This window comes from Ylistrum balloti, unplaced genomic scaffold, assembly GCF_031769215.1.
Source record: "Ylistrum balloti isolate Yb309-2 unplaced genomic scaffold, AGI_CSIRO_Ybal_v1 Utg370006, whole genome shotgun sequence".
Lineage (NCBI taxonomy): Eukaryota > Metazoa > Mollusca > Bivalvia > Pectinida > Pectinidae > Ylistrum > Ylistrum balloti.
In genome coordinates, this window is record NW_026782081.1 from 3,257,061 (window position 1) to 3,284,090 (window position 27,030).

The 27,030-nt window shown below is 35.3% G+C and overlaps 3 protein-coding genes across 3 annotated transcripts; all 3 read right to left on the minus strand.

The window, feature by feature from the left end:
* Positions 1-1,027: 1,027 nt before the first annotated feature.
* LOC132548206 (sialin-like) lies at positions 1,028-6,783 on the minus strand. Its single transcript, XM_060212028.1, has 9 exons — positions 6,525-6,783; positions 5,987-6,285; positions 5,500-5,733; positions 4,992-5,175; positions 4,354-4,499; positions 3,862-4,011; positions 3,297-3,429; positions 2,491-2,732; positions 1,028-2,262 (listed from the first exon to the last, which is right to left on the minus strand). Exons 1-9 carry the CDS (start codon positions 6,781-6,783, stop codon positions 2,038-2,040), a joined length of 1,872 nt encoding a protein of 623 aa, XP_060068011.1. The 3' UTR covers positions 1,028-2,037.
* A 7,135-nt stretch (positions 6,784-13,918) lies between these two features.
* Positions 13,919-15,549, minus strand: LOC132548207 (glutathione peroxidase-like). The gene is made up of 3 exons (XM_060212029.1): positions 15,235-15,549; positions 14,321-14,464; positions 13,919-14,155 (listed from the first exon to the last, which is right to left on the minus strand). Exons 1-3 carry the CDS (start codon positions 15,547-15,549, stop codon positions 13,919-13,921), a joined length of 696 nt encoding a protein of 231 aa, XP_060068012.1.
* A 4,716-nt stretch (positions 15,550-20,265) lies between these two features.
* Positions 20,266-26,553, minus strand: LOC132548209 (myeloid differentiation primary response protein MyD88-like). The gene is made up of 6 exons (XM_060212030.1): positions 26,211-26,553; positions 24,126-24,179; positions 22,322-22,375; positions 21,845-22,040; positions 21,270-21,361; positions 20,266-20,615 (listed from the first exon to the last, which is right to left on the minus strand). Exons 1-6 carry the CDS (start codon positions 26,551-26,553, stop codon positions 20,266-20,268), a joined length of 1,089 nt encoding a protein of 362 aa, XP_060068013.1.
* Between the last annotated feature and the right edge of the window lie 477 nt (positions 26,554-27,030).

Below are 27,030 nucleotides of genomic sequence, written 5' to 3' on the forward strand. Positions count from 1 at the left end.
AAACCTAATCATGGAATACGTATATATAGACTTAGATGCACATGTCTAACGAAGACAGGATCTTAAATGAGTTTTCATTTCACGTGAGAGAGTAAAAATTGAAATTTCGAGACGAGTTTCATCAAGTCTCATATGAGACACGAAAACAAATTTAAGATACTTTTTCTCACAAAATTCAGAAAAGTTACATTTTGACAGTTTTCAACAGAGGGAGTCATTAACGTGTGCCATTTTCATTCATTAGTAAGATCATGACATCACATTTAATTTCTGACGAATACAGTCAATCTAAAACCATCAAGGGTAAAATATATGTAAAATATTATGTGTTCCCGGGACAACAGGCGGATTATGTGTTCCCGGGACAACAGGCGGGTTATGCGTTGACGGGACAACAGGCGGATTATGTGTTGACGGGACAACAGGCGGATTATGTCTTGATAGGACAACAGGCGGATTATGTGTTAACGGGACAACAGCCGGATTATGTGACAAAAATGTTTCTCATCAGTTAAAGCAATCAAAATTTTATAGACGGGGTTCTAAATTGTAAATATATGACCCGGGGATCGCGAACATGAACCCTCGTTATTATCATGATAAACTCGTTATATTTAATCATTTTACACTAAAACGAGGCCCTTTTGTTTCAGGCTTTGGTGGTTTGACGTCACCAAATATCGCGAGATCTGTTCAGTCCGAGTTGTTCCTCTTGGTCATATTACCTCTTGTCGGAGTTAACATTCCTTCCATAAATTTACTTTACTCTCAAACTACAAAGTGCTGTACCAAAATGTAATTCTTAGTAAACGCAGTCATTTTTCACAATTATTCCTACGATTTTTAAATACACAAATTTTGTGTAGATAGCATTTGAACTTTTCCTGTTATATAATTTGGTGTTTGGTAAAACAGTAATAGGTGTGAAAATGCAGGCGTCGTGTTGAAAGTAAAAACCTTTGTAGTAAGAAAGACAACCCTGGAAAGAGATTGGTAACGTCACAGCCGATCTTTTTCACTACCTAGATCACACCCACGTAAAGCCTCATTTCTCTCCTACACTTCGTTATAGCTCCTGTATAACAGTCTACCGAACAAGCATACGTGATATATACAGGTCTGTAAATACTTCTGGAATGTGATTCTATATGTAAGTGCCCTTTCGTACAAAATATCAAAGCTCTGGGGTCTGCAACACAATCTTTGTCCTATAACAAAACAAACATTACGCTTAATTATGTAAGATACACAGAAATCACAAACTCACATGATAAAATCTACACGAATATTAACGATATCACACACAGAAATAATATCACGTATTTATGTACCTGTGTACATGTAAATATATCTCTTTGGCAATTAGAAAATTCACTCATTAAATATATTTCTAATAATTTCAAATTTAATCATATAAAAAATACTTGTCTTTTCACAATAAATTAACCATTTAGCGAAGGATTTTCAGTAGGTATCTCTGGTCTCGGACCAAGTAATGATGAACAATGCATGCAAATGAATATCAATATTCAATACTAATAAATAAAATTGTAGTTGACATAGACAATTTGATACATTAAAATACCGACAAAGGGGCGGGTTGCCAAAAAAGCCTTAAAGTCCTTGTCCGCTCTGTCGACACCAACACTCTGCTGGTAAATATGTGTCTTTGTGTCTATTGAGATATAAGCATTCAAGTTAGGAAATAATGCCACATTAGTAACATGTCCCTGTACTCCAGTTCATCTTTACACTGAGTTTAAGCTAATCAGTTTTACCATGCCTCGGCTAATTCTCCAGTTCATGTTTGCACTGAGTTTAAGCTAATCTGTTTTACCATGTCTCGGCTAATTCTCCAGTTCATGTTTGCACTGAGTTTAAGCTAATCTGTTTTACCATGCCTCGGCTAATTCTCCAGTTCATGTTTGCACTGAGTTTAAGCTAATCTGTTTTACCATGCCTCGGCTAATTCTCCAGTTCATGTTTGCACTGAGTTTAAGCTAATCAGTTTTACCATGCCTCGGCTAATTCTCCAGTTCATGTTTTACGCTTGCCGTTAGTTTCAGCCTTGTCTTCATTACTAAGCAATGTCTTAGTGTTTTCAGAGAAATCCTTTAACTTAACATCCTCGTCATCGTCATCCTCTTCATCTGAAGCCCATGGTTGTATCCTTCCTTTGGCAAACACGATGTAAAATATACCACCGAACGTATAAATGGCTGCGGCTATGTAAAAAGCTACCCTCCATTCTGCAGGTGTTTTCTGTTTAAAAATTACAAATTATTAATTACTTGTAACATAACGTCATAATATACAATCCATTTTATTTGTAAGTTTTAATTAATAATTGTGTTCAGTGGTATTGTGATAGAAATAGTATTACTGGCTGGAGTCGGTTACTATTTACAATCTATTTAGAAGTATATTTCCGATTCATGTTTATTTTGAAACGAATATTTTCGTGTATAATTATGAATTTGGTTAACTCACATTTTGTGTGATCGCACTAACGACGTACGGAGCCAGGATACCTGGTACGCTTGCGCCAGTGTTTGTTATTCCAAAAATAGTTCCAGCGTATTTCGGTGCTATGTCGGCGTGGTTGACAAAAAATGAGGCGAACTGAAACCCACAGAACGCCAACGACAACGTTAACAAGGCGACAGCCTCGATCTGATGGAAACAGTCCATGTAACCTACAGCAATCAGGAAAACAGCCGGAACAAACATCCCTGTAAAACAAAATATGACACCGTCATTTTACACAACGTGGATTTAGTGTAACAAGTGAAGGATAATATAATACCAGGAACGAGTACTCTAGTTTGTCCGACCTACATCATACGATGTAGATTCTTAATACAGAAATCACATAGTAGAAGGGCCAGAAATGGGGACCAATGATGGTGATTTCATTGTTTGTAGCGAACAATAGTAGTTCCTCAATGTCGTACCATAAATAAACACTTGCATTGTAATGTACGCTTTACATAATCAAATGTAGTTCAACTATCCTCACAAAACAAATTTAAGAAGAAAAGAAACTTTGCTGTTCTTAAATCGGTAATTAGTTTTACCAAGCACATTTCAGTCCCTTGAGTAAATACATGTACAGTCGAAACTCGTTATCTCGAAATTCAAGGGACTTGAAAATTATTTCGACTCAAACGGAATTTCGAAGCAAGCGATTTCGAAACGAGTTTTAACTGTATGTTAGATAGCAAACCGCTTTTTATCAACAAATTGTCGTTTTAAAGACTGAAATGTCTATTGTTCGGGTAGATAACTTGTCCTACCTATAGAACCGCACAGCTTCCTGGTCCATTCAATAGACAAGATGTTCCTAGATATGAAGAAATCGGCAAACAGGGCAGCAATCACGACGAAAATCCAAAATACGATATAAGGAATCATGGAAAAGACTCCATTCTGTCAAAAACGAAAATAACATTTCGACGTGACCATGTGTATGGTGAGTATCGGGAGTTATTAACTAACTTTTCAGAACAAGATTTAGAGCCTCGAAATGTTTGACAGATGATAAACAGAAGTAAGGGTTGTAGTGATAAACTTTGGTTTTCAATAAATACATTGTAACAATGTAAAATGATAGAATACAAAGTTATCCACAACACATACAACTGATTCGAGTGACAAAAAGTACAAAAAGACAAAAAGAAATGATATTGGGTGACGAGTCTAGACCCCCGAATTACAGTAGAAATCTGTAGCTACTCTAAAGACAATACACTATGTAAACATGTTGTAAACACAATGTTTTCAAACGGTAGGACTGAAATGTCCTCTACTAATCCTACTAATCAGCACCAAGATGATCAGGGACGACAACGGGTCACTTACCGATTTGATATCGAAGTGAAGGACTTCCTTCATGTACGTCGGCATTTGCGTCAGCAGCATATACGCTCCGTAGTTACCACAAAAGTTTGCAACCAGTATAGACCACACCGGAAGTGACGTAAGCATAGCTTTCCATGGAATCAGATGTTTCTGAAAGGGTGTTTTGTCCATACTGAATATTAAATTTCTAAACTGTACTCGGAACTATAGTACATGTAGTTCGTTCCTTAGAACAAATCTTTTTTCGGATCAAGCCAAACGTTTGGAATGAGATTAAGTGTTTCCACAAGAGAACAATTGAAGCCAAACGTTTTTGTGATGAAATCGGAACCATTGTAAGCACGTCAGGACAAAATGAATAGTTATAAATATTCAAATTTAAGGTAGGATCTCTTCCGACTCATTAAATATAACCGTGAATATGATATAGATTTAGGTAAAAAAAAAAGTATGTCATGACGACGATATCAAGACACAATCACGGTTCCTCACCTTCTTGACGGAGTTCTTTGTAGAGAAAACACATCCAAGCGAACTCTCGATATACCTCACTTCTCGTTCGGATATTCCTGGTTTTTCTGCTGGTGTGTTCCTAACACATATCAACCACACAAACGTCCAAATCAGAGCCAGTCCCCCTATAAACGCAAATAAATTCTTCTTAGACTACGTATAGGGTATAGGGATGTCCCTTTGTTATAGATACAACGGACTGAATCACACGACCACTTACAATCAACATTATGGAATCATGTGATCACAGCTACGTATAAGTGATCCTAGTTACTTATAAGTGATCCTAGTTACTTATAAGTGATCCTAGTTACTTATAAGTGGTCATGGTTAGTTATAAGTGGTCGTGGTCATGGTTAGTTATAAGTGGTCATGGTTAGTTATATGAGATTTTTTTTTAATACAATGGAAATTGACGACATTTGAGATAAAGAAAAACCTATTCCTCATTTGTCCGAGGAAATTCCAGTAGTGTTGGTCTCAGATAATGTTATTATTTGAAAAAAAAATGATTTGTCAAAATCTTTAGCAATTTTCTAAGTCTAAATCCTCAAATGTTTACCTTTACGAAAGATTAATCAAATAGAGATTTATCGACCTGAATATGATTGACGCACCCAGTACATAGAAGATGGCGGGCCAGCCTCCATCGAATCCGTACTGACAAAGGAGACTCGCCACTGGAAACGCCAGAGCGTTCCCTAGCTGGCACCCTCCGAATGAGAAGCCGACAAGTCTACTCCTTTCCTGTGGTGGGGCCCATTTAGCCCACAAAACCTGGGCTCCGGGGTACATCATCGCCTGTGTACGGAAAAACATCGTCGTAAACAAACTCCATTTTCGTTGCAAAAATGACATTATTGCTGTAAATGGACATGTCAAGTGATGAATTTGATATCAGCGCCAATATTGAAGCAAGGAGTATGAATAGGTTTGAAATTACGTGCCTGTAATATACGCATTTTAATTAGATCAAGCAATATATAGGTCATGTCATTTTCTTCCAAATACCGGTGGTGATTTAATGTTCACTCTTTTCCCCACTGCAGACATTCTGCACAATTTGATTAAGCAATAAAAATATGAACATAAAATAACAGTCAACTTATAATGATACATAGCTACCTCACCAACTCCTATCAGCACTCTCCCAATCAGAAGGAGATAAGGGCTCCCCCTGGCGAGCAGCGGTGTAAGTAGTGTGAGTGTCGACACCAAAAACATCCCGCCAAAAACAGTTTCCCGCGGACCGTATCGTTCCGCCATCCAGCCAGCAGGAATCTGCATGATGGTGTAACCCCAGAAAAATCCCCCAAGTAGAAATCCTCGGAGGAACTTGTCCCATTCGAATTCCCCTGGCTGTGATATAAGAAAATACTGATAGTAACATGTTGGCAATATTATCAATGTTTGACTGATTGGTTTATAGATATGTTCAAAACACGAAACTTGAGTAATTACTTGAAAATTAGCGATAAATTACAATTCGGTCGTTATTAATGTACAGTATTCATACGTCGGCGTAATTACTGAATTCCAAGGACGATAACTCTAAAACAAATCTTAACTTTCCGCGATAAATTGACTCGTATACGTTCCAGAAGTGACTTACCTGTGATCGACTCGACCACGCAGACGTCGGACAAACACTTACTTCCGGACCTTCGATATGATGGTTCTCAAATGATCTGTTTGGTGTGATTAATCCGGGAACGTAATTGTTGCTTTGGAAAGTCACCTGTGCAGTTTCGTTAACGAAGCTCTGTGTGTTTACACTTGTGTCATTGGTCAGTTCTTGCTTGACCATACAAATTATCGCCACACTTAAATTAACTCGGTTAGCATATAGACAGAAAAATCCCATAAAACAAAGAAAGGACAGACGTACTCTGTGAGATGTCCACCATGGTACTGTAAATATGATAAAAACAATATTCATTATACTACAATTATCATACTCTTTTCTGAGAAATCCTTGTCTGTAGTGGCGATAAAAAACGACTGTGAAGTTATCAGGTTAACAAATTTAGCAACACCACAAAAGACTAGGCAATATCTGATAATTTTGTAAATAAATTAGTAGCAGCAGATACAGTTTGAACCTGCTTAATGAAATATTGTCATTCAACAAAATAGTTAAAGTAGCATACCCTTCGTCTTAATGACGTCATCGGGATGTTCCTCAAGGGCTTCATCGACATCTTTCTTTATTACTTTGTAAGAGTCCCAGTGATGAAGACTCAGACTCGATTGTCTGTGTAAACCTCCACCGGAAGTAGTTCTTCGACGCCTGGTGCCACTTCCGCCTTGGACAGACTCTATACTAAACTGGTTTTGGAGGATGTGTTTGTTGACTGGTGGTCTAGTGATCTCACCATTAGTACTGGTGTTAGGTGAATCAGTCGTCATTTCGTATCAGGAGATGTGTTCTAACGGTGAGAAAAAAAAGACGTGTTACAAAACACAAGTAACGTATTCTCAGAACATTTAAAAATCAATCTACTGGAAAACTTCGGACACAAACGACAGAAAAGATGGTAATTCTGCCGAAACTGTCATCATGTCGTATATTTACGTAAACAGATTTGAAATTTTTTTTTCTGTCGCACAAATCACGACTTCCTTAACCAATACCTTGTTTAGAGGATAATGTCTAGTTCATGTTGTTATAAAAAGAGTCAGATCCTCTCGTCACTATCAAGTTTTGGCAAATACACCTTAAACCAACATTATACAAGATTAAATGCTCGAAATATGATAAGTATTACAAAGATACTGACCCACCTATCACAGCTGTAAATACCACAATCTATTACATCATCAGTATAATTCAATGCCAGCACGGCTCAATATTGTAATATTGTATTGTATTGAAATGCCTTGTCGTTTCCATTATATTTCGTCACTGTCTACACTTTATCCTGGTTCAAAGAAATGACGGACAAAATACATTTGAAAAACAATAGAAAACTATAGGATATTCTGGTCTGTGCTGAATTGTGGAATGTACACGGTTCCGGTTTGTACTGAATGATGAAATGTACAAAATTTTGGTTTGTGCTGAATTATGGATAATTGAAATTCATGAATTCTTGTAAACATGTCAAAAGTCAGGCTTATGAAAGAATTAGAATTATTGCTCCACCTTCCGCCTTAGTCTTGCCGTCCAATCAATTCAGATAACGATATTGCGTAATACAGCCAATCCTTCGGACCTGGTACCGGATCGCCATCTATGTCGATGACATTCCGTGTAAATACTGAATTCTCACAGTTTACAAGCAGATTCGGCTATTTTATTCAGAATAAACACCGGTTTCCCACAATACGCACACTGACTACGTAACGAGGTGATAAATATAGAAGTCGTGATTTTTTTTTATATAAATTCCGCATTTTCACTATGCACATAAGTTATCGTTAATGACTTCCAAACAAACACGCGTATTTAGATTTAGTAGTGAGTGTTTACCACATCAACGGGAAATCACCTTAGTGTACGTGATTAAACTCATGTCATCAGAAACATCAAATCTAACGACCAGTGTATTCCAGATAAACACGAAATAATGTATACGTCAGTGTATTCCAGATAGACACGAAATAATGTATACGTCAGTGTATTCCAGATAGACACGAAATAATGTATACGTCAGTGTATTCCAGATAGACACGAAATAATGTATACGTCAGTGTATTCCAGATAGACACGAAATAATGTATACGTCAGTGTATTCCAGATAGACACGAAATAATGTATACGTCAGTGTATTCCAGATAGACACGAAATAATGTATACGTCAGTGTATTCCAGATAGACACGAAATAATGTATACGTCAGTGTATTCCAGATAGACACGAAACAATGTATACGTCAGTGTATTCCAGATAGACACGAAACAATGTATACGTCAGTGTATTCCAGATAGACACGAAACAATGTATACGTCAGTGTATTCCAGATAGACACGAAACAATGTATACGTCAGTGTATTCCAGATAGACACGAAATAATGTATACGTCAGTGTATTCCAGATAGACACGAAATAATGTATACGTCAGTGTATTCCAGATAGACACGAAATAATGTAAACGTCAGTGTATTCCAGATAGACACGAAATGATGTATACGTCAGTGTATTCCAGATAGACACGAATTATGTATACGTCAGTGTATTCCAGATAAACACGAAATAATGTATACGTCAGTGTATTCTAGATAGACACGAAATAATGTATACGTCTGTGTATTCCAGATAAACATTGAATAATGTATACGTCAGTGTATTCCAGATGAACATTGAATAATGTATACGTCAGTGTATTCCAGATAAACATTGAATAATATATACGTCAGTGTATTCCAGATAAACACGAAATAATGTATACGTCAGTGTATTCCAGATAAACATTGAATAATGTATACGTCAGTGTATTCCAGATGAACATTGAATAATGTATACGTCAGTGTATTCCAGATAAACATTGAATAATATATACGTCAGTGTATTCCAGATAAACACGAAATAATGTATACGTCAGTGTATTCCAGATAGACACGAAATAATGTATACGTCAGTGTATTCCAGATAAACATTGAATAATGTATACGTCAGTGTATTCCAGATAAACACGAAATAATGTATACGTCAGTGTATTCCAGATAAACACGAAATAATGTATACGTCAGTGTATTCCAGATAGACACGGAATAATGTATACGTCAGTGTATTCCAGATAAACACGAAATAATGTATACGTCAGTGTATTCCAGATAAACACGAAATAATGTATACGTCAGTGTATTCCAGATAGACACGGAATAATGTATACGTCAGTGTATTCCAGATAAACACGAAATAATGTATACGTCAGTGTATTCTAGATAAACACGAAATAATGTATACGTCAGTGTATTCCAGATAGACATTAAAAGACTAACAATATCTGTGATTTAACACCTAATGCCGGATGAACACTGGTAATTATATTAATAAGACAGATTAAGATAATTCACGACATTAAACACTAGGCTGCAGATATTTTCCAACATATTTTGAAATTAAGAGAAAAAAACGAAAAACGCACACGTAAACAGTTTTCCGCTTAATGTCTTTAACCGTCCGAGAAAAATAACCAGAACTAATACCTTTGATGATATCGACTGGTAATACAAATACAGTGTTTTTCTTACAAAGAAGTATGAACGTCTTTAAAGTTTAAAGTTTTTCCAATATGTATTAAATATCGCCAGGATTCACATATGGATGTTTGGAATTTTACAAATCAAAAACTTACCTTGGGCTAATTCTTCTCAAGTACAATATAGATGAAGATGATGATGAAATGTGATTCAGCCGACAAACCTGTTTCGTAGTTTCACTGGAATCTGCACGTGTCTGCTTGCGCATATATACCACCATGTACACGTGAGCAGTATATGTAACAAAAAGAAAAATTGCACCAGTCCAAATAAAGGATCCTAACTTGAAAAAAAAGTACATGTGTGCATTTGTTTCAGCTCCTTTTACAAAGTCGTGTGTATTATGGTCTGTAATATTACAAAAATAGGTAAAATAATGGTATACCCTGTGACATTGGAAAAATCAATATTATCGTATAGGTTGGACTGAAGGTTGAATCGTTAATAAGGACGTTCGAAACATAGTTAGTTTACGCAGTCGATTTATTAGGCAATACAACGACAGAAAGAATACGACTATATTGGTCAGGTTATTATTCACATTTTTCCTAACTTGATCTATTTTTGGACAAACATAAAGCAGGTGTCGAGAAACCCTTATTTATGTTTGTTGTCAAGTAAAATCCTCTACAGATCTTCTATCTGCCTACATATTATTCACGACTAAAACATAGAATGGTTGTAGTAATTCCTATTGGATTCAGCAGTTGTGAGCTATATTGAACAAAATATGTCATCAAGCATTACAATGCGATTCGGTCTTGCCACAAGTATAATTTCTTCATCAATATGATAGAACTTTCTAACAATTGACATTGATTTATTCAGTGTTATCGATCACAATGCACAAAAACATAACAAAATTATTTATCCGGGATCCTGTTGACTTGAAAATTCCTATATAATAAGTCTACTGATTATGTAAATGAAGCGTGACTTCATGACGGCATACACCTGTGCACTGGAATAAATTATATGTAATGATATGTCTCACGTCTCTTCTCCGTATCACCAAGGTTAAGTAAAAATGTAGGTAGACTTCGTGTACAGCTAAACGCAATACCTCAACATGACGCAATCATTTTAAAAGGTTCACTGTAGGTGAAAATCATAAAGTGCAATGTGGGATCGTTTTATACAGGTATACATGTATACCATGATTCGTCATGATAGTATACATACTTTAAAAAAATAAACTCAATGTTGAGTTATTAAATCCCAAACTTTAACACAGCATCTTTAATTAACAAAGTTTAAATTCATCATCTACCGTATGTGAAAATCGTCGATGAGTCATGTGCTAAGATGTATAACCCTCAATCAGGGTGAAGAGAGACAAATGAAGCTTATATTTGAAGACACTGACCATTGATTGAAAATTTCAACAGCGTTGTTGTTCAATCTTTGTATACTTGACGTTAACGTTACTCTGAATTTTGGCTGATGACGTTTGCCAAACTCTAAACGTCAATGGATATGTCAGCGATTTTATGAATTTTCGGAAATAAACTTTTCATTATAATATATAAAATCGCTTAATTCAGTATTTTTTTATAGTGTTTAACGTAATATTTCAGTAGATTTAAAAATCGATGCTGTCGAATAAACACACGTGAAAAAATACAGCTATTTTCCGTCATTGCCGAATACAGCAAAAACATATTTGCGGGTTTATTCCGACAATGTCAGTGCCTGTCAAATTGTTTGTTAATTACATAAGACATTCTGGTTGAGCAACATATGCTTACTAATACGAATACATATTATTCAGTGTATTAAAAAGCTGTGGTAGCAGTGATCCGTGTGATATAAGCACCTGGAATTAAGTCAGCCAATATCTGTCTATGATCGTGTATACATTTGCTGACATTAATGTACTAGCACATTAAGTGTGCGAGTTGTTTTCATCTTGAGTTATCTCCCCTTAGCCTTGTCTACCATTACCTTCCTACTAATATTTCATCGTTTATCCTAATACGTCCTTTTGATGGAAAGTGTTTATGCAGGATTTGTCTGTTATTCGATACAATGGACTTTTCAATTTTGTCAATACAATTTGATGAATGAAATATCAGGTTTTGTGATGACAGCACTGGTATTTGATAGAACATTTAAGAGTTTAACACCTATGTCGACGCCTTAGTTGCCATTATCACAGTCTTAAAAATTGATTTTGTTTTCAATCTGTATTTGATTATTGCGTCTGATGGATATTTTAAGAACGTCTCTTTTTCATTTCAATAGTGTCTGCCCTTTTCACTCTCTTACCCGAAGTTTTTAGCACAGTGACGTAGCAAATGCTATTAGGAGTGTATCCTTTCAAGAGAGGGTCCAGGGGCGAAAACTCGGTGGGAGATCTGACAAAGACTTGAGTTGCCTCAAAATTCGCAGTTATTTATTGTGTATGTCCATGTTTGTAAATAACATATATACATTTAGACTGGATATTTACACGAACACAAATGTTTCCGGAGAAAACTAAAACGAATGGTATACATATGTGCCTTCTATATAAAAAAAGATAAATATTGGGACCAGCGATTTGTTACACAAATAATTATATCATATAATCACCAGGTCAACAAGTTTGTGTATATCAATTGTAAGACGATTTAAAAACAGCATGAACATATTAATTTCACACAGAATCATAATCCAACCTTAAATTTTATAAAACATTGGCAAAATATGAACAAAAGAAAAATTAAACGCTGGTCACTTCAAATACGTAATGCCACGTTCCCAAATGAGAACAGTGTATAATACCGAGCAGTAAATTACGTTCATCGCCATACCGCACAAAGAAATGCAATATTTCTCAATGATATCAAAATTACCACATAAAACTTCCCAGAGTTACCAATTTTTCTATTGTTTTGTTTCCTCGCTTTCATGTTTCATCTAAAGTTTAGGGGAAAAGCGGTTGTATGTAGATACAGTGTGGATGTTGATAATATAGTAATGTTAATGAGTCTTATATCCCTTTGTCACCGTGTTAGCCATTGTATATCATGTAAGGTGTTGTCATACATATTCATATAAGGTTGTATGTGTACGACATTTAAATGCACAAACCGACATATGAAGGCTGTCATTTTGAGATCAAAGCAGACAAGATAACCCAGTCACCATAGATCATGATTACAACGAAGGCAGTGATGTTACTCTATAGTGTGGTAGCAGGGAAACACAAACACCAACCAGACCTGGTATTGTAGGTCTGTGACGATGTTAATTCATCTAGTATAAACCAAACATTGTATACAAGTTGTAGTTTTATTAAGTGATGATTATGTTGTACATCCAGTTTGCGTTCTCGTTTTGGTTTTAACAACAGTGATATTTATTGCTTTTATGAATACATGAACTTTTTTTTTCATTATATTCCGTTTTAAGAAATGATTTGTGTATAGAGATTACTGTTTTTCCGTTATTCTGATGGTGTTAGGTGCATGTTGTATATCAAATAGTTAAGTGACGTTATTACCGTAAATGATTATTATACTACCATTTTGTATAATCAGGATTATGACCTTAGCAGTACAACAGTGAGTTTATTTCCTTTACCGTAAATTGTCGATTGTATAGACAATCAGACAATATGTCCGCTTACGTATTAATGAGACCTGACACATTTTCCGAATTTTTTCTAAATATTATCACACCAAAATGATAATAAATGTAAGGTACAACCGTGACTATTATAAAATCTAATGTATTCGTGTGTGATCGAGATAAATAAAATACCCCTGTAGTGACTTGTGTGAAGGTATACTTCACACCAGCATATAATTAAAGGAGTTAGCGTTCTTTACGTTTAGACTGTCATTTATTACAATCATAAATGTCATAACAAGATGATTCAATGACAATATTGTTGTTATATATGCCGATTATAGCTTGAATTAAACTGAAATTAATCCGCTGGAACTGACGTTTTGGCGGTAAATCGTCACTGTTTCTACTCCTACAACTTGATCTATCATCTTTGACATGTGTAATTAATCTGTGAAATAGAAGACAACAAATACTGAAATATATTGAACACATGTTTATTGTCTATGTTTTACATAATAAATAGTGATTAGTCATCCACGCTAATCAAAGGATGTTTTCATAAAAGGTTGAATGCACTAAATAACCTCCTAACTTCCACATCCATCGGTAGCCGCCGGCAGCTTGTTGCTGTTGACAACGACTACGTCATAGTTAATTATGACGTGTTGAAAAACACTATTTGACAATAAGAGCGAACAATGATGATGTTTAATGTTTCAAACGTTATTGATGTGTTTAAGTTATATAAAAAGTTTAAACTCCTCTGAATAGACCCTGCCCCTCTATCCTATGATGACGCTACTTGGTGTAGTAATGGAACTCATTGGCGGAGATTTGTTGAGTTCTGTTTCAATGTCGGGTCTGATTTCTATAGGGAGAACTCTTGGATGGTACCTGCTAACTATCCGACCATCCCGGCCGACCAGAAACTTCTCGAAGTTCCAGTGAACATCGTTTATAGAACGCGGCTCCCCATTGGTAAACACTCGGAAGAAGCTGTCTATTGGAGGACAAAACTCCTATAAAAAGGAACGGATATCTACAGATAACGTTAAATTGCTAGTAGAAACTTTACTTGCACAATTTCGTTATTATATTTATTTCTGTATGCCTCAAATACTCATATTCGTTCGATAATGTATTTGTGATGATTTAGAATTTAGAAAAGACCGGAAGTGACGTACCTTGAGATACACGTATAGAGGATGCTGAACAGCTCCATTAACATCAACCTTCTCGGTGAGAGGAAAGACTGGGCGAAAACCGTTACCAGGACGGACGTACATGATGCCGTTCATGATTTCGGTACCGTTCCATCCGGGCTCTTCCTTAACAATATAGGAATTATTAGTGATATTGGTATGGGAAACAAAAATAAGATTGCACATCTGTTCTTTTTATAGATATATTACATCTGATATGTGGCACCAGTATCTTTGTCGTTAGTGTCATCAAACAAAATCAAGATTTTTTTCCCGTTACTTTTGTAAGCTTCTATGTGCGAATATATTTCCTTTACAGATTCATCACAGCTGACAGCTTAGAACCAAGGTTACGCCAGATTACTCAATGGAAATATAGAACGGGATTTGAATCCCTTAGTTGGTTGCTTCATGTTTCTTTTCATATCTGCCTTGGAGTGCTAAAGTTGCAAGTTATTTCATGATCAGTGATGCATGACTAACAGGGATGGTTGATTGCTAGAATCTAGTGGAGTGATCGACGGTTTGTTGGATCTTGAGGTCCTCATATATTTAAAACAAACGTATCAATGGGTGCTTTATTTACTATAGACCAGCTATAGAATCTATACACGACATTTATCATAGATGTAGATATCGTTGTATTTGACTATTCTTAAAAAAAGACATAATTGGCAAAACTATATCTAGTGGAGAGCTCGCATGCCATTAATAGTGTCCATGGTGGTGTGAACGTAATGTGATGTTCTATGATGTCAAAGGTAGAACGGATTTGACACAGTTGCTAAATGAGTTGGAAACGTACCAATGATTACCACTGATCAGCAATGGATTGATGAAATTATGATTATAGGATCGAAATTTTCATTGGTAGTTGTTTATTTGTTTCTGTTTACCTCATGGAACTGGTTACATGGGACTCCGATGACCTGAAGTCCGCGGGACCCATAGTCGTTTTGTAGTGCATTCAAACCGAAGTACTGTGGCGTCTTGCCTCAGTACGTTGCCACGTTGACCACCAGCAGGACCTTGCCGCGGTAGTCGGACATGTGCATCGTCTTCTCCTTGTGGAGGTCGCGGATGGAGAAATCATACACGGTACTGGATTTATTGGACGGCTGGTTGCAAACCACGGACTGTCCACTCACAGCAGACAGAAGACCAAGCAAAGCCGCCAGTGCGGCGGCTCCACCTGAGCTCTGTCCCGGCATAATGGTGTTCTTTGTACGAATGAAAGGGAGCGTTGTTTTCTTATTATTATATACGACAAATGACCCTAGTAGGATAAGCAAAGACCATGTAAAATGTAGACCCCTGGGAGTGGACAATGGGAATACGACACGTGCGTCCTCAAAACCTTTATTATCTTATCATCTAATCGTATCGGGACTCAAGGTAATTGTTCATGTCCGTATGTAGACATCTTACGGAGCACTTATGCGTTCTGTTGTCAGTACCTGTGCAGCAAAATGTGATAGAAATATCTTGTCAAAAAGGTTATCTGTTGACACTAGTCCGTGCCCAAATATAGTTGTTTAGAGAAGACTACTTGAGAATCACCGTAATAATTCTGTGTAATGTTACAGTTTCTATACTTGAATTTCATAACTATGATATATGAATAGATGTGCAGAGATTTGCATCTCTGCAAATAGGACAGATTTCTTGCTTAAACAAATCACACATATGTTACATTGTTGGTATAAACATTATTTTATTTTCAGATTTTCCTTTACAATATACACATACACAACTTATAAAACTGGAAAATGGATCTGGCAACAAGATTATAAATCTTATATTAAGCCATCTCCAATATAAAACAGTTACAATAGTACAATTTACATTAAACACATTGAAAAAGACTTTTTTTTAAACTTGACATTCACTGATGAACACTGACCGCTAATATGTAAACCATAAGAAGGTAACATAAGTTGATAAGATAGGAGAAAGGAAGAGGTAAAGAGAGCACAAAAAAACTCCATACGGCACCTAGAATCTCCCCGACTCTACCATGTACCTTTGCACCGTTTCAAATATAATGATATTATCATCTTGAGACAGGTTTGGGTCACCATGAATGAGTAATTCTAGTGATAAAGTGAAATTTAATGTATCTAGGGTATTTTCTGTAGCTCGATTAAAGCGTACACACTGCATCAGATAATGATAGGGAGTTTCAACCTGCCCACATACACACAGATCTGTATCTGAAACATGATTATTATAGAGATGATAATTGAGAGAGCTACATCCAAGACGAAGACGAGTGTGCATTACCTGAGCCCAGCGTTCACCAACAAAGTAGTATAGAGGTTTAATAATTTGTTTATCTAGGTGTTTTTTGAAAGTTTTTAAAGTTGGAGAGTTTCTTATGTTATTTGGTATGCCATTCCATTCCCTGATAGCAGTAGGTAAAAAAGAGTTCATATAGATATTTGTCCTACTTGCTGGCGGATGCATATTGGAATTGGTCATTAAATTATAATTTTTGTTCATTTCCTATAATAGGAGGAAGCAAATATTGTAAGTATAATGGTGCAGCACCATGAAATATTTTGTATGAAGTTAACATTCTATGTTTGTAACGCCTATGTGCCAAAGTTTCCCATCCTGTTTCAAGCATAATGGAATTGGATGAAGCAGATTTGGTTCCTCCAGTCACGATTCTTGGCAATCTTGTTGGGTACAGTTACCCAAGATTATATCAGCATATTCCAAGATGGGACGTATGTAACAAAAATACATAATTTCTAGAGATTTCCTATCTAACTTAAACCTTAACCCTCTAAGAATATCTAGCCTTTTCCATGCCTTAGCAAGTATATTAGTAATGTGGGCATGCCAAAAACAATTTCCATCTGTAGTTACACCTAGATGTGTATGTTGCTGGACTTCTTGTATTTGGGTATTATTCATAAATAAGGGAGGGTGAGCTGTAGCAGTTCTCTTTTTAGTAAGGACCATACTTTCAGTTTTGTTGGGGTTGAAATTAACTAACCACTGCTTGGGCCAGGTACTAATTTTGTTTAGGTCAGAATTTAAAATAGTCCCTGCACTCTCAGGATTTTCAACTTTCATGAAAAGTGATGTATTATCTGCAAAAAGCCGAATATGAGCATCAATATCATTTATCATGTCATTTATAAAAACAATAAAAAGAAGTGGACCTAATATTGAACCCTGTGGAACCCAGCATGTAGCTCCTTAGTAGTTGAAGAACTTCCTTCAATAATTACCTGCTGGCTTCGATCCTGGAGGTAGCTCCCAAACCATGCTAAAAGATTACCAGATATTCCATTTTGTTTTAGCTTAAACAGCAAACCCTTGTGCCACACTCTGTCAAAGGCTTTACTTATGTCACAGAATGTTACATTGTTGATGGAAATTTCCTTACAACATTCCCTATCTGTATCCAGATTAATGCGCACAACATAAAATAGTGCACCGACTGGCACATGACACTTGCTATTCATTGTCAATTTCCTTTTGGTAGAGTTGATATTTATTAATTAGTTTCCGTTTTTGATACTTTTTTGACACTTCAATACATATATTAATATTTATGTATAGTTTACGTAATCTGAAACAGAATTTGCGTTTCAATTTCCCACTTAACCTAACACAGTGTTGATGTCAGCAATTCCAAAGCCGAGAACAGACCAAACAATCACAAACAATTTCTGTAGTATAGATACAATGAACTAGGCTGAGTGTTGTCATAATATACCTGCTGATTGGTTGCCAATGGCTGGAAAACTGATGAAGCAAGTGTGTGAAGTTCTACACGGGAAGATAGTATAAATATGTCTTGCCATTTCTTTGCCCGTCTTGAAACTGAGCAACATGTCCGGTGTTTTTTCGAGGATATTTACATTTTACAATTTTACATTTAGCTCAGCTTGAATATTCAATAGCCAGCTGTTATACACCGTTTCATCAAAATATACACAATATTTGAGTATTGTTAGCAAGCTGAATATTAAATTTGTGATTTTTTAAAACTTACTTTGGAGATAATAATGCCCCTTTCCTTTATCCATGACATGAAATTTTCCATTAAAGATGAAAAAACATAACAAAATAATTACATTGGGTCACAATTTCAAGTTCTAAATCAATATAGTACTATTTGTCATTATTTCTGATACCAATAACTGTTTTTTTTTTCTGTGTCCCCTTTCCTTTTTTTTATCCATTGTCTTAAATATCCATGTCTGAATATTAAATTTGTGATTTTTTAAAACTTACTTTGGAGATAATAATGCCCCTTTCCTTTATCCATGACATGAAATTTTCCATTAAAGAAAATCAATATACTATTTGTACATTATTTCTGATACCACCGCCATTTCTAAAATCACTGCAAGCTGAATATTCAGCATTCTTGGAAATCTATCAGGCGATTCTGAAATACAACCACTAGATACTGTCGTTTTAATTCGTTCGAATAGTGCAGAATATACACATGGTGTTCTAAAATTATCAGATAGATGAAAATTACTACATTTGATTGAATTAAGGGACTACAGCTCCTCTAGATTTTGCTTGATAAGAGCGAGTGAAAGCTATTTATTGGAATGTTTCCTCTTCTTATTTGTATAGCTTCATAAAATAATATCGTTCAGCTATGGTGTAAGTAAATATCAAATTAAACAGCTAACGTCTCTAGTGCCTTCGATTCCAAGTTCTCTGTTTTATCTGATTGATACAATAAACGTTTGTTTTCCAAAGATTACACTATATAGAACTACTTGTGTTCGACATTTTGATTTAAGTGGTGACTTACTAACATGGGTAGATCATCAGAAACTTTTTCACGTTATTTACAACAAGTCATACTGATGATTTGACATTTTAATAATCTGAACAATACCAAAACGAGACAGTAAAATTAATGTCAATCATTGTGCGGATTTCTCAACAATCTTAATAAAACATAAAGCACGTATGGAAACGAAAAAGTTTCGTTATCACAAATATTTCATATACTTGATAACAAACATTTAGTATATATATGGTTTTACATTTATAACAAGGCAAGTGTTAATCATAAATGATATTATATACAGAATATGTAACAAAGATCATGTAATGATACTTTTGGCAACAAACCTATGATGGATTTCGTATAATTTTTCTTTTTTGTTTTCTTTTCCCCTTTCGAAAACAATCGGTCATTAAATCATTGACGAACTTCAATAATATATGCAATAATAATCAATATGTAAAATCCTGAACTATTTCATGTATGTAGCTCAATGCTGTTCCTCACCATACCAGAAGAACAGTCTTTCTGCTAAAATTAATTTAAATCTGTAAAATTACATCTTGTGATGACAGCATTATTTCTAATCCTGCCCAGTCACACGCTATAATTGTACCATTATTTCTAATCCTGCCCAGTCACAAGCTGTAATTGTACCATTATTTCTAATCCTGCCCAGTCACAAGCTGTAATAGTGCCATTATTTCTAATCCTGCCCAGTCACACGCTGTAATTGTACCATTATTTCTAATCCTTTCCAGTCCCAATCTGTAATTGTACCATTATTTCTAATCCTGCCCAGTCACAAGCTGTAATTGTACCATTATTTATAATCCTGTCCAGTCACAATCTGTAATTGTACCATTATTTCTAAACCTGTCCAGTCACAAGCTGTAATTGTACCATTAATTATAATCCTGTCCAGTGACACGCTGTAATTGTACCATTATTTCTAATCTTGTCTAGTCCGAAGCTGTCACAGGAGTGACTTTGACGTCTGTTGAATGATCGCGTTTTTGCATTACGTTAACTTCAGGGTAATATAGATATTGAATTATGTGGCAGTATGGATTAAATTTGCAATCATCCTTCCTTTTTCATCCAGTCTGATGTATCTTAAAACATTGTCTTCAAATCGGGGAACGGGTTTTCTAAATCAAGGCTTTGCTTTCAATTCTTTCTTTTTATTTTTCAGTTTTTTCTTTTGTGCGTCAACGTCTGGAATATGTCTTTTCTCATCTGGATAAACTTGTGTAGCAATGGTGAGTGTCCAAAGTTCTCGCTTTGTCACATCAGAAGTATCTAACGCGATATTCCAGGCATCGACTTCCGGGAGCCATGTTTGTCGATCTGGCCGAAGTTCCGATTTGATGGTAGCAACAACGCGGGGCCATTGCCACTGTCTTATTCCCTGGTTGTAAAATGGCGCCGAAGCGACAAAGTTTAATATATCGGGAGGCTTTATCTTCTCTATCAAAATTGGAATCACTCTCTTTTGACGAGCTCCTGTAAAACAAAATTACACAGTATATATATACTATAACTGATTTATTAACACATAATCAGACATATGGATCAGACAACTTGTTTCCCTTGTCTATATCATACAATATATACAGTTTGTATTACCACACAATGTTGTGAATTAAGATATATATCCAAAACCATGGCGTCTACAGTGTCTATTCAATGTAGAAAACCTTGATGGTAGCTATTAATATAACTGTGATGGGCTAGGAGGAAAATAGGGAAGGTACTCAGAGACACATCCTTTGATACAGCATGATATTATGTATTTATGACACGTATCTATAACAATTCGAAACATGTGATGCTAATTATACACTCTAAACTGTCAGTAAGCTGCAAGGGGGAAATTGTTTGTCCACTTTCCTCTGTAGTGTGACTTTCGTGATTTTCACCTGTGGTTCAGTTATGGCCATATATATTGATCTGTATTAATATTACATTTTGTTTGACAGACTCTTTTATATTTTATTTCTTACAATTAACTTGTGTTTATTGTGTATGAATTAAGTTCTTAATAAATTGATGAATTAATTAAAGAACATGAACAATAAATTAAAGGTGTATAATGTGATATCTTTTGCATTGTCTTTATATTTTGATACTTTGTTATAGAGATATATGTGTTGTTACCTGGAGACAGAGCATGCGCAAATTTAAGCTGGAAGTCTGCTGCTGGACTGTTGTAGAATGATTTAGATAAAATCACAGCACATCGACGACATCTGCAAAAAGGGACGAATGTGAAAAAAACATTCTCGAAAGAGACAATCCCGTTACAAATCATATGAGGATATTACCTTTTTAGAGCGTACACCATAGATATGATTGTATATGCCAAACACTTCTTCAGGCTACAATAGCACGAGACAATAATGACGATATTTTGTACAATGTGCATTTATCAGGATTTGGTTTAAGTATTTTAAATATTGAAAATATTTTTATTCAATACTTCAATGATACAAGTACATAGATGACTTTCGTATTGGAGCAAGCTTGGATCTTATACTTGTGGATACAACCATGTTACGAAAGTCTACGACTGCAAGTGAAAATAGGCGACATAACAAAATGATAACGTTGGTGTTTCGGCACTTCTTCGTACATCCAGCGTGTTGCCTTTGTTATGAAGACGATATCGCAACCGATAAGATGAAGGTTATATATTTATGACTTGTTCATTCAATTTTGAATGACAACCTTACTTTCTTTCTATAATGGCTGCCGATACTGAATGCGCTGCTGTTCCCACTAAATCGTCTCTCCAGGGGATGAACAAACGAAGGTTGTGTTCCGGCCCCTCCAGGATATTACTCATCTCCTTAACAAAATCAAGCTGGTCCCTTGCTTCAGGATTGTAGATGACGAAACAATCGTAATAGATCTCGTGTTGACTACTCACTGCGATATAAAAGGACAATATGTGACTTTGAATAATTTTGTAACTTATAAAAAATAAGGAACAGCTAATTAGTAGAATTAATCAGATTTGAATCAGTACTAATGAGGATAATAAGGATTAATAATTAATAAGAATGTAGCGGGGTTTACGTAAATATTGTCCTTGTATTGACATTACACGTAATATCTCATTGACTTTATCATATTACTGTTATAGGGATGAGGCGTGTTGCTTGCCATCCATTTGAGCTATAATGTATAAGGTAAGGTTTTCTGCTCACCATCTGCTACAGTCTGTGTTTCTTCTTGTAGGGGGGATCGAAAAGTAGGATTTTCTGAAGAACAAATACATGTATATACATATAAGTATATATATATGTATATATATCAATATGTCAACTTAATCATAACCCAAACTTAAATTCAAAAGTTAGGGAAATGTATGAACAAACGAAATATTTACACGGAGACTTCTGAAAAAGTACAAGGAGAATAAGACCAGGTGTTTTTCCGCTTCATCGAAAACACCCGCCATGTAAACCTTGATCACGAAAGGATAACAGTAAGATAGATTCATAATACAATGTAACTTACTACAGAATTGCATTTGTGGCTACCTGAACGTATAATATGCCATATTGGAAATTAGATTCAATACCTAATTACCATTGAATATGTTAAGGATATTCTTTTGTGTTTTTATCGATTTTTGATAATCATTGAGAGAATAATTGTAAAGAAAAATATTGGTTACTCTGTTTCAGATGATTTCGTAAACGAAATGTCGCAAAATGTTGATGAATGATAATAAAAGGAAATATATGTAGATAGGAGAAGTAATAACCTTATGTATTCCAAAAAGGAACAAAATCAAAGCATGGAAGAAATGACGATGCCATGTGACATTTTAACTGAAGTAGCACCATATGTAAATTTCAATAGAAGTGTAACGGAACTGAAAATCTAAATAATACCTAAAGTGACAAATAATAGTTATGTGTCTCTGTATACAAGTATAATCATGTACTTCCTCCTTGTATATGTGTGTAGTATCAAGTGACACTACAGTACATATCGATACTCTGTTATTAGCCTTATCAGCTCTGGGCCAGGTACACAACATTCCGGATCTAAGGAGACACTCCCCTGATAATATGGCAAACTTTCATGTAGAAATCACATAAACATTTCAAATTACGCTGTCTCTAAAGTACGTAAGGTTTAAAATGGCTTACTTTTGTGTCAACTTTTTTCCCTTTTTCGATTTCACTAGGGGGCACAAATATTTTTTTCTAAACTAACACATCATACTGAGTAAGTATATGGATTGATAAAGTGTGTTGCTTGTAAGACTTAGGTAAAATGTGTCGAAATACAAAACACTATGTACGAATATCTAAACCAATGTATATTGGAGGAGATACTACCTTGTAACACATTTAGTTGACACATATCCAACTGTCAGCTGTAATTTCTCACACGGCTCGTTATCTCTATGTCGGTAAACACAGTAAACAATTCTTTGGTAAAGGTTACATGTATCATATATCATATATTTTGCGGGTAAGACAGGATAATGAAAGAAATTCGAAGTCAGGTGATATTCAAATGATGATTTAGTAATGATTATCGTAACATGTTTGCTACAAAACTTTTACTCACTGCTGGGGCAGTTAATACGACATACCATGCCTGTACATAAAATAGGTCTGGTCCTTGGGATGCAAAATACTCATAGTTTTCCTCTTGCAAATGTGGTTAATACACTCACTGAGGTGACAGAAACCTAGTTGTTGCACTGGTCTGTTTCTTATCACACACAGCAAAACCTGCTACCATTCCGTAGGCCTAAACAGTAATATTGACGGCCTCTCTGATATATTGCAAGGATTACATATGTACATTAATTCAAAATATTGAACTAGGAAACCTATATCGAGTTTTAAATTTTCAGTAACCAGAAACCACCTATTTGTAAGGACCTTCTCCTCATTTAGTAATTTAACATAGACGGCTTTAACCATGTACTCTTTTAACTAAATATGATTGAATAAAAGTTACGACAAATGTATCTCGTGAACATACCACAGATTTCCTGTAGATTTCGTTCATTTTCCCACCACCTTTGAACGTCTCTTTCTGTAACAAAAAATTAGCATGAAAAGATACATTTTATGATATTTTTCAATGAATTTAATCCTTAAAATAGATCTTTATATAGATCGGGTGTAAAATATTATACCGTCATCTGAAGTGACCAATGTTGAGATAACGGTTTGGTCTTCATGCAATCAGCAAGTAAACAAAGGCATTGACAAGCAGTTAGCCTGGTTACCAGACCCTAAGAAATACGCTTATGTATCTATCCCTCCTACCTGTGAGAACTAGAATCAGATCAATCTATAAATAAGAGCTTGAACTGGTATTTTGCAAGATTCGAAAGACTGCATACAATTTATCTATATTTATACAATGGATGATACAGCAGATCTTGCAAAGACACAAAGATAATATAGACTCTTCATCATTGATCCGTAATTACGACATGGTTAGCCTCCTATCATTGACCTTTATGGTAAGGGAAATGATTTTAAACAATTTTCATTCTTGACCGAAACAACACTGCTTTGCCTGTCACAATGTTTGTTTTTGCTCAATTACTTTGCTATTTCGTGATATATATCCGCTTCTGACGGACAAGCTTGCATTGTAATGTGCTTAATAATGTAAGAAATTGTAAGGTTTTTTTATTAGGGCTTCATATAAATATAACATTTACCTATGAAAACTGTAAAATCTGAATGTTTAAAATGTTTAAATGGTATCTAGATATGAAGGTTCTTTATATTTAATGTTCGGGTATGATTGGATTGCTGGTTATCTCTGCTGGAGTCCTTTTATTGGATTGATGGTTATCTCTGCTGGGGTCCTTTTATTGGATTGCTGGTTAGCTCTGCTGGGGTCCTTTTATTGGATTGCTGGTTATCTCTGCTGGGGTCCTTTATTGGATTGCTGGTTATCTCTGCTGGGGTTCTTTTATTGGATTGCTGATTATCTCTGCTGGAGTCATTTTATTGGATTGCTGGTTAGCTTTGCTTTTAGACGTGGACAATTACTTTCATCTGGCATTTTATATTACGATCATACACATGGACACTTGTTTGATATTATTCAACATCCAAAAGGGATGTCAAATGGACATTAAGTATTTTTTTCAATTTTATGAAGTCTGATTAAGATTTCTCTAATTTTCTTTATCGATGACATAATTTAACCTGGTAGTGTTTAGTACGTGAAATAACTTGTTTAAATTTGACCAGTTCATCAAGTTCTCAATTTCTATCTATGCACACAATGAGCCAAACAAAATCTGTTTCTGACTTTTAGCTACTTGCCAAGCTTTCCAAAATCCCCGAATTAATAATTATGTGGGAAATCCCCATTGCTTTGCCCTATCACGTCAGAGTTCTTAAAATAGCACAGTGATACAAGATACCTAATCCAGATTTTCGGAAAACATCTACGCTGCGTGTTCGGTCATGAGCTTTTCGAGTATAAGACACTTGAAAAGCTCATGAGAAAATCGATGTTTTCAATTCCTCTGAGTGGTCGACTACATGAGTTTAATCTATGAAATGATTAGTAAATAATTCATATCACTTCATGTGTACTACATGTACTACTAGAACATGTTATATATCTTAATTACATTACCACTTAGCAGTGTATATATCAGTAATGACTAGGCAAAGTCGTGTACCATGAACCAGTTTTTAAACATCTTGTATATTTGATATTTACTATGTATATCACCTGTTACACAAAGAGGGACGTATTTCCACATTTACTAATATCACAAGTAAATTTACATGTCAGTACATAACATAACTTCTCGTCTTATATAGTATATATACGACCAATGAAATCGTTTGTATCTGATACAAACTTTTATCGTGTAATCATTTTCTCCCTCAATCTTGCCCAATGCGTACCTGTTTTCTCCTACCGCAGAAGGAACATTTTAATTTATATACTTACCTATATTTAGTTAAGTAATTGCCTATATAGGATTATCCTAGACATTTTCTAAGCTGGATTATTAAACTATTACTATGTCTAATTTATATTTCTAGATAACAATACAGAATAAGATTAGTGGTAATATCTTACCTATGATGTTTCGACACTCTCGAATTACATCAAACCTTTTCAGCTGACACAGGAAGTTAATAAGATTTCCAACTGTCGGTTTGGGTTTATCTCGGGTACTCCATAATTGGAGCATTTCCTGAGTGGGATACCTCTGACGTTTCATATTTTCGATTTCGTTTAATTCGAAATTCAAAAGTTCAGCACAACCACACCAATCGTTAAACATGTCCGAATCTGGAATCAAGCTTCCTTCTAGGTCCATGAACATGCCAATTTTTCTTCTACATCCATTGTTCAACGATGTCAAAGGCACATTTGTCATTAAATCAATTAATTTTTGTATATCTTCCGTTTCTGCCATTTTGAGCTTTTACAATTTCTTTTCTTTCGTTGAGAACAAAAATATTAAATAATCATCATAGAACTTAAAACAAAAATTGTGTTTCAGCTATAAAAGTATATGCCTTTTGTCCACTCCTTTGTTTCCTGTTGTCCCTAAACATCTATCTTGATTCATATACCCGATGAGGACCACTGTCGTATACCCTTCACTGTAACTTACTTCTGAGCCTCCAATCAAACAGATCAATCAGTGACAATGTCCTGTATGTCAACAGTCAATTGATCTTCTAGCATAGAGGCCATTGTCAATGACACTTCCGAAACTTCTTCCCGAATATTCCCCGTCCCATTTCCTGCGCTTTCGGTATATTAAACCTTCCGCATTCAATCAAGAAGTACCACATATATGATGACCTCACATGTGTAACAATGATTGAGTGTATACCCCTATTGATACTACACGATGTCCCCGCTATACGTTGTTTAATTTACAGTG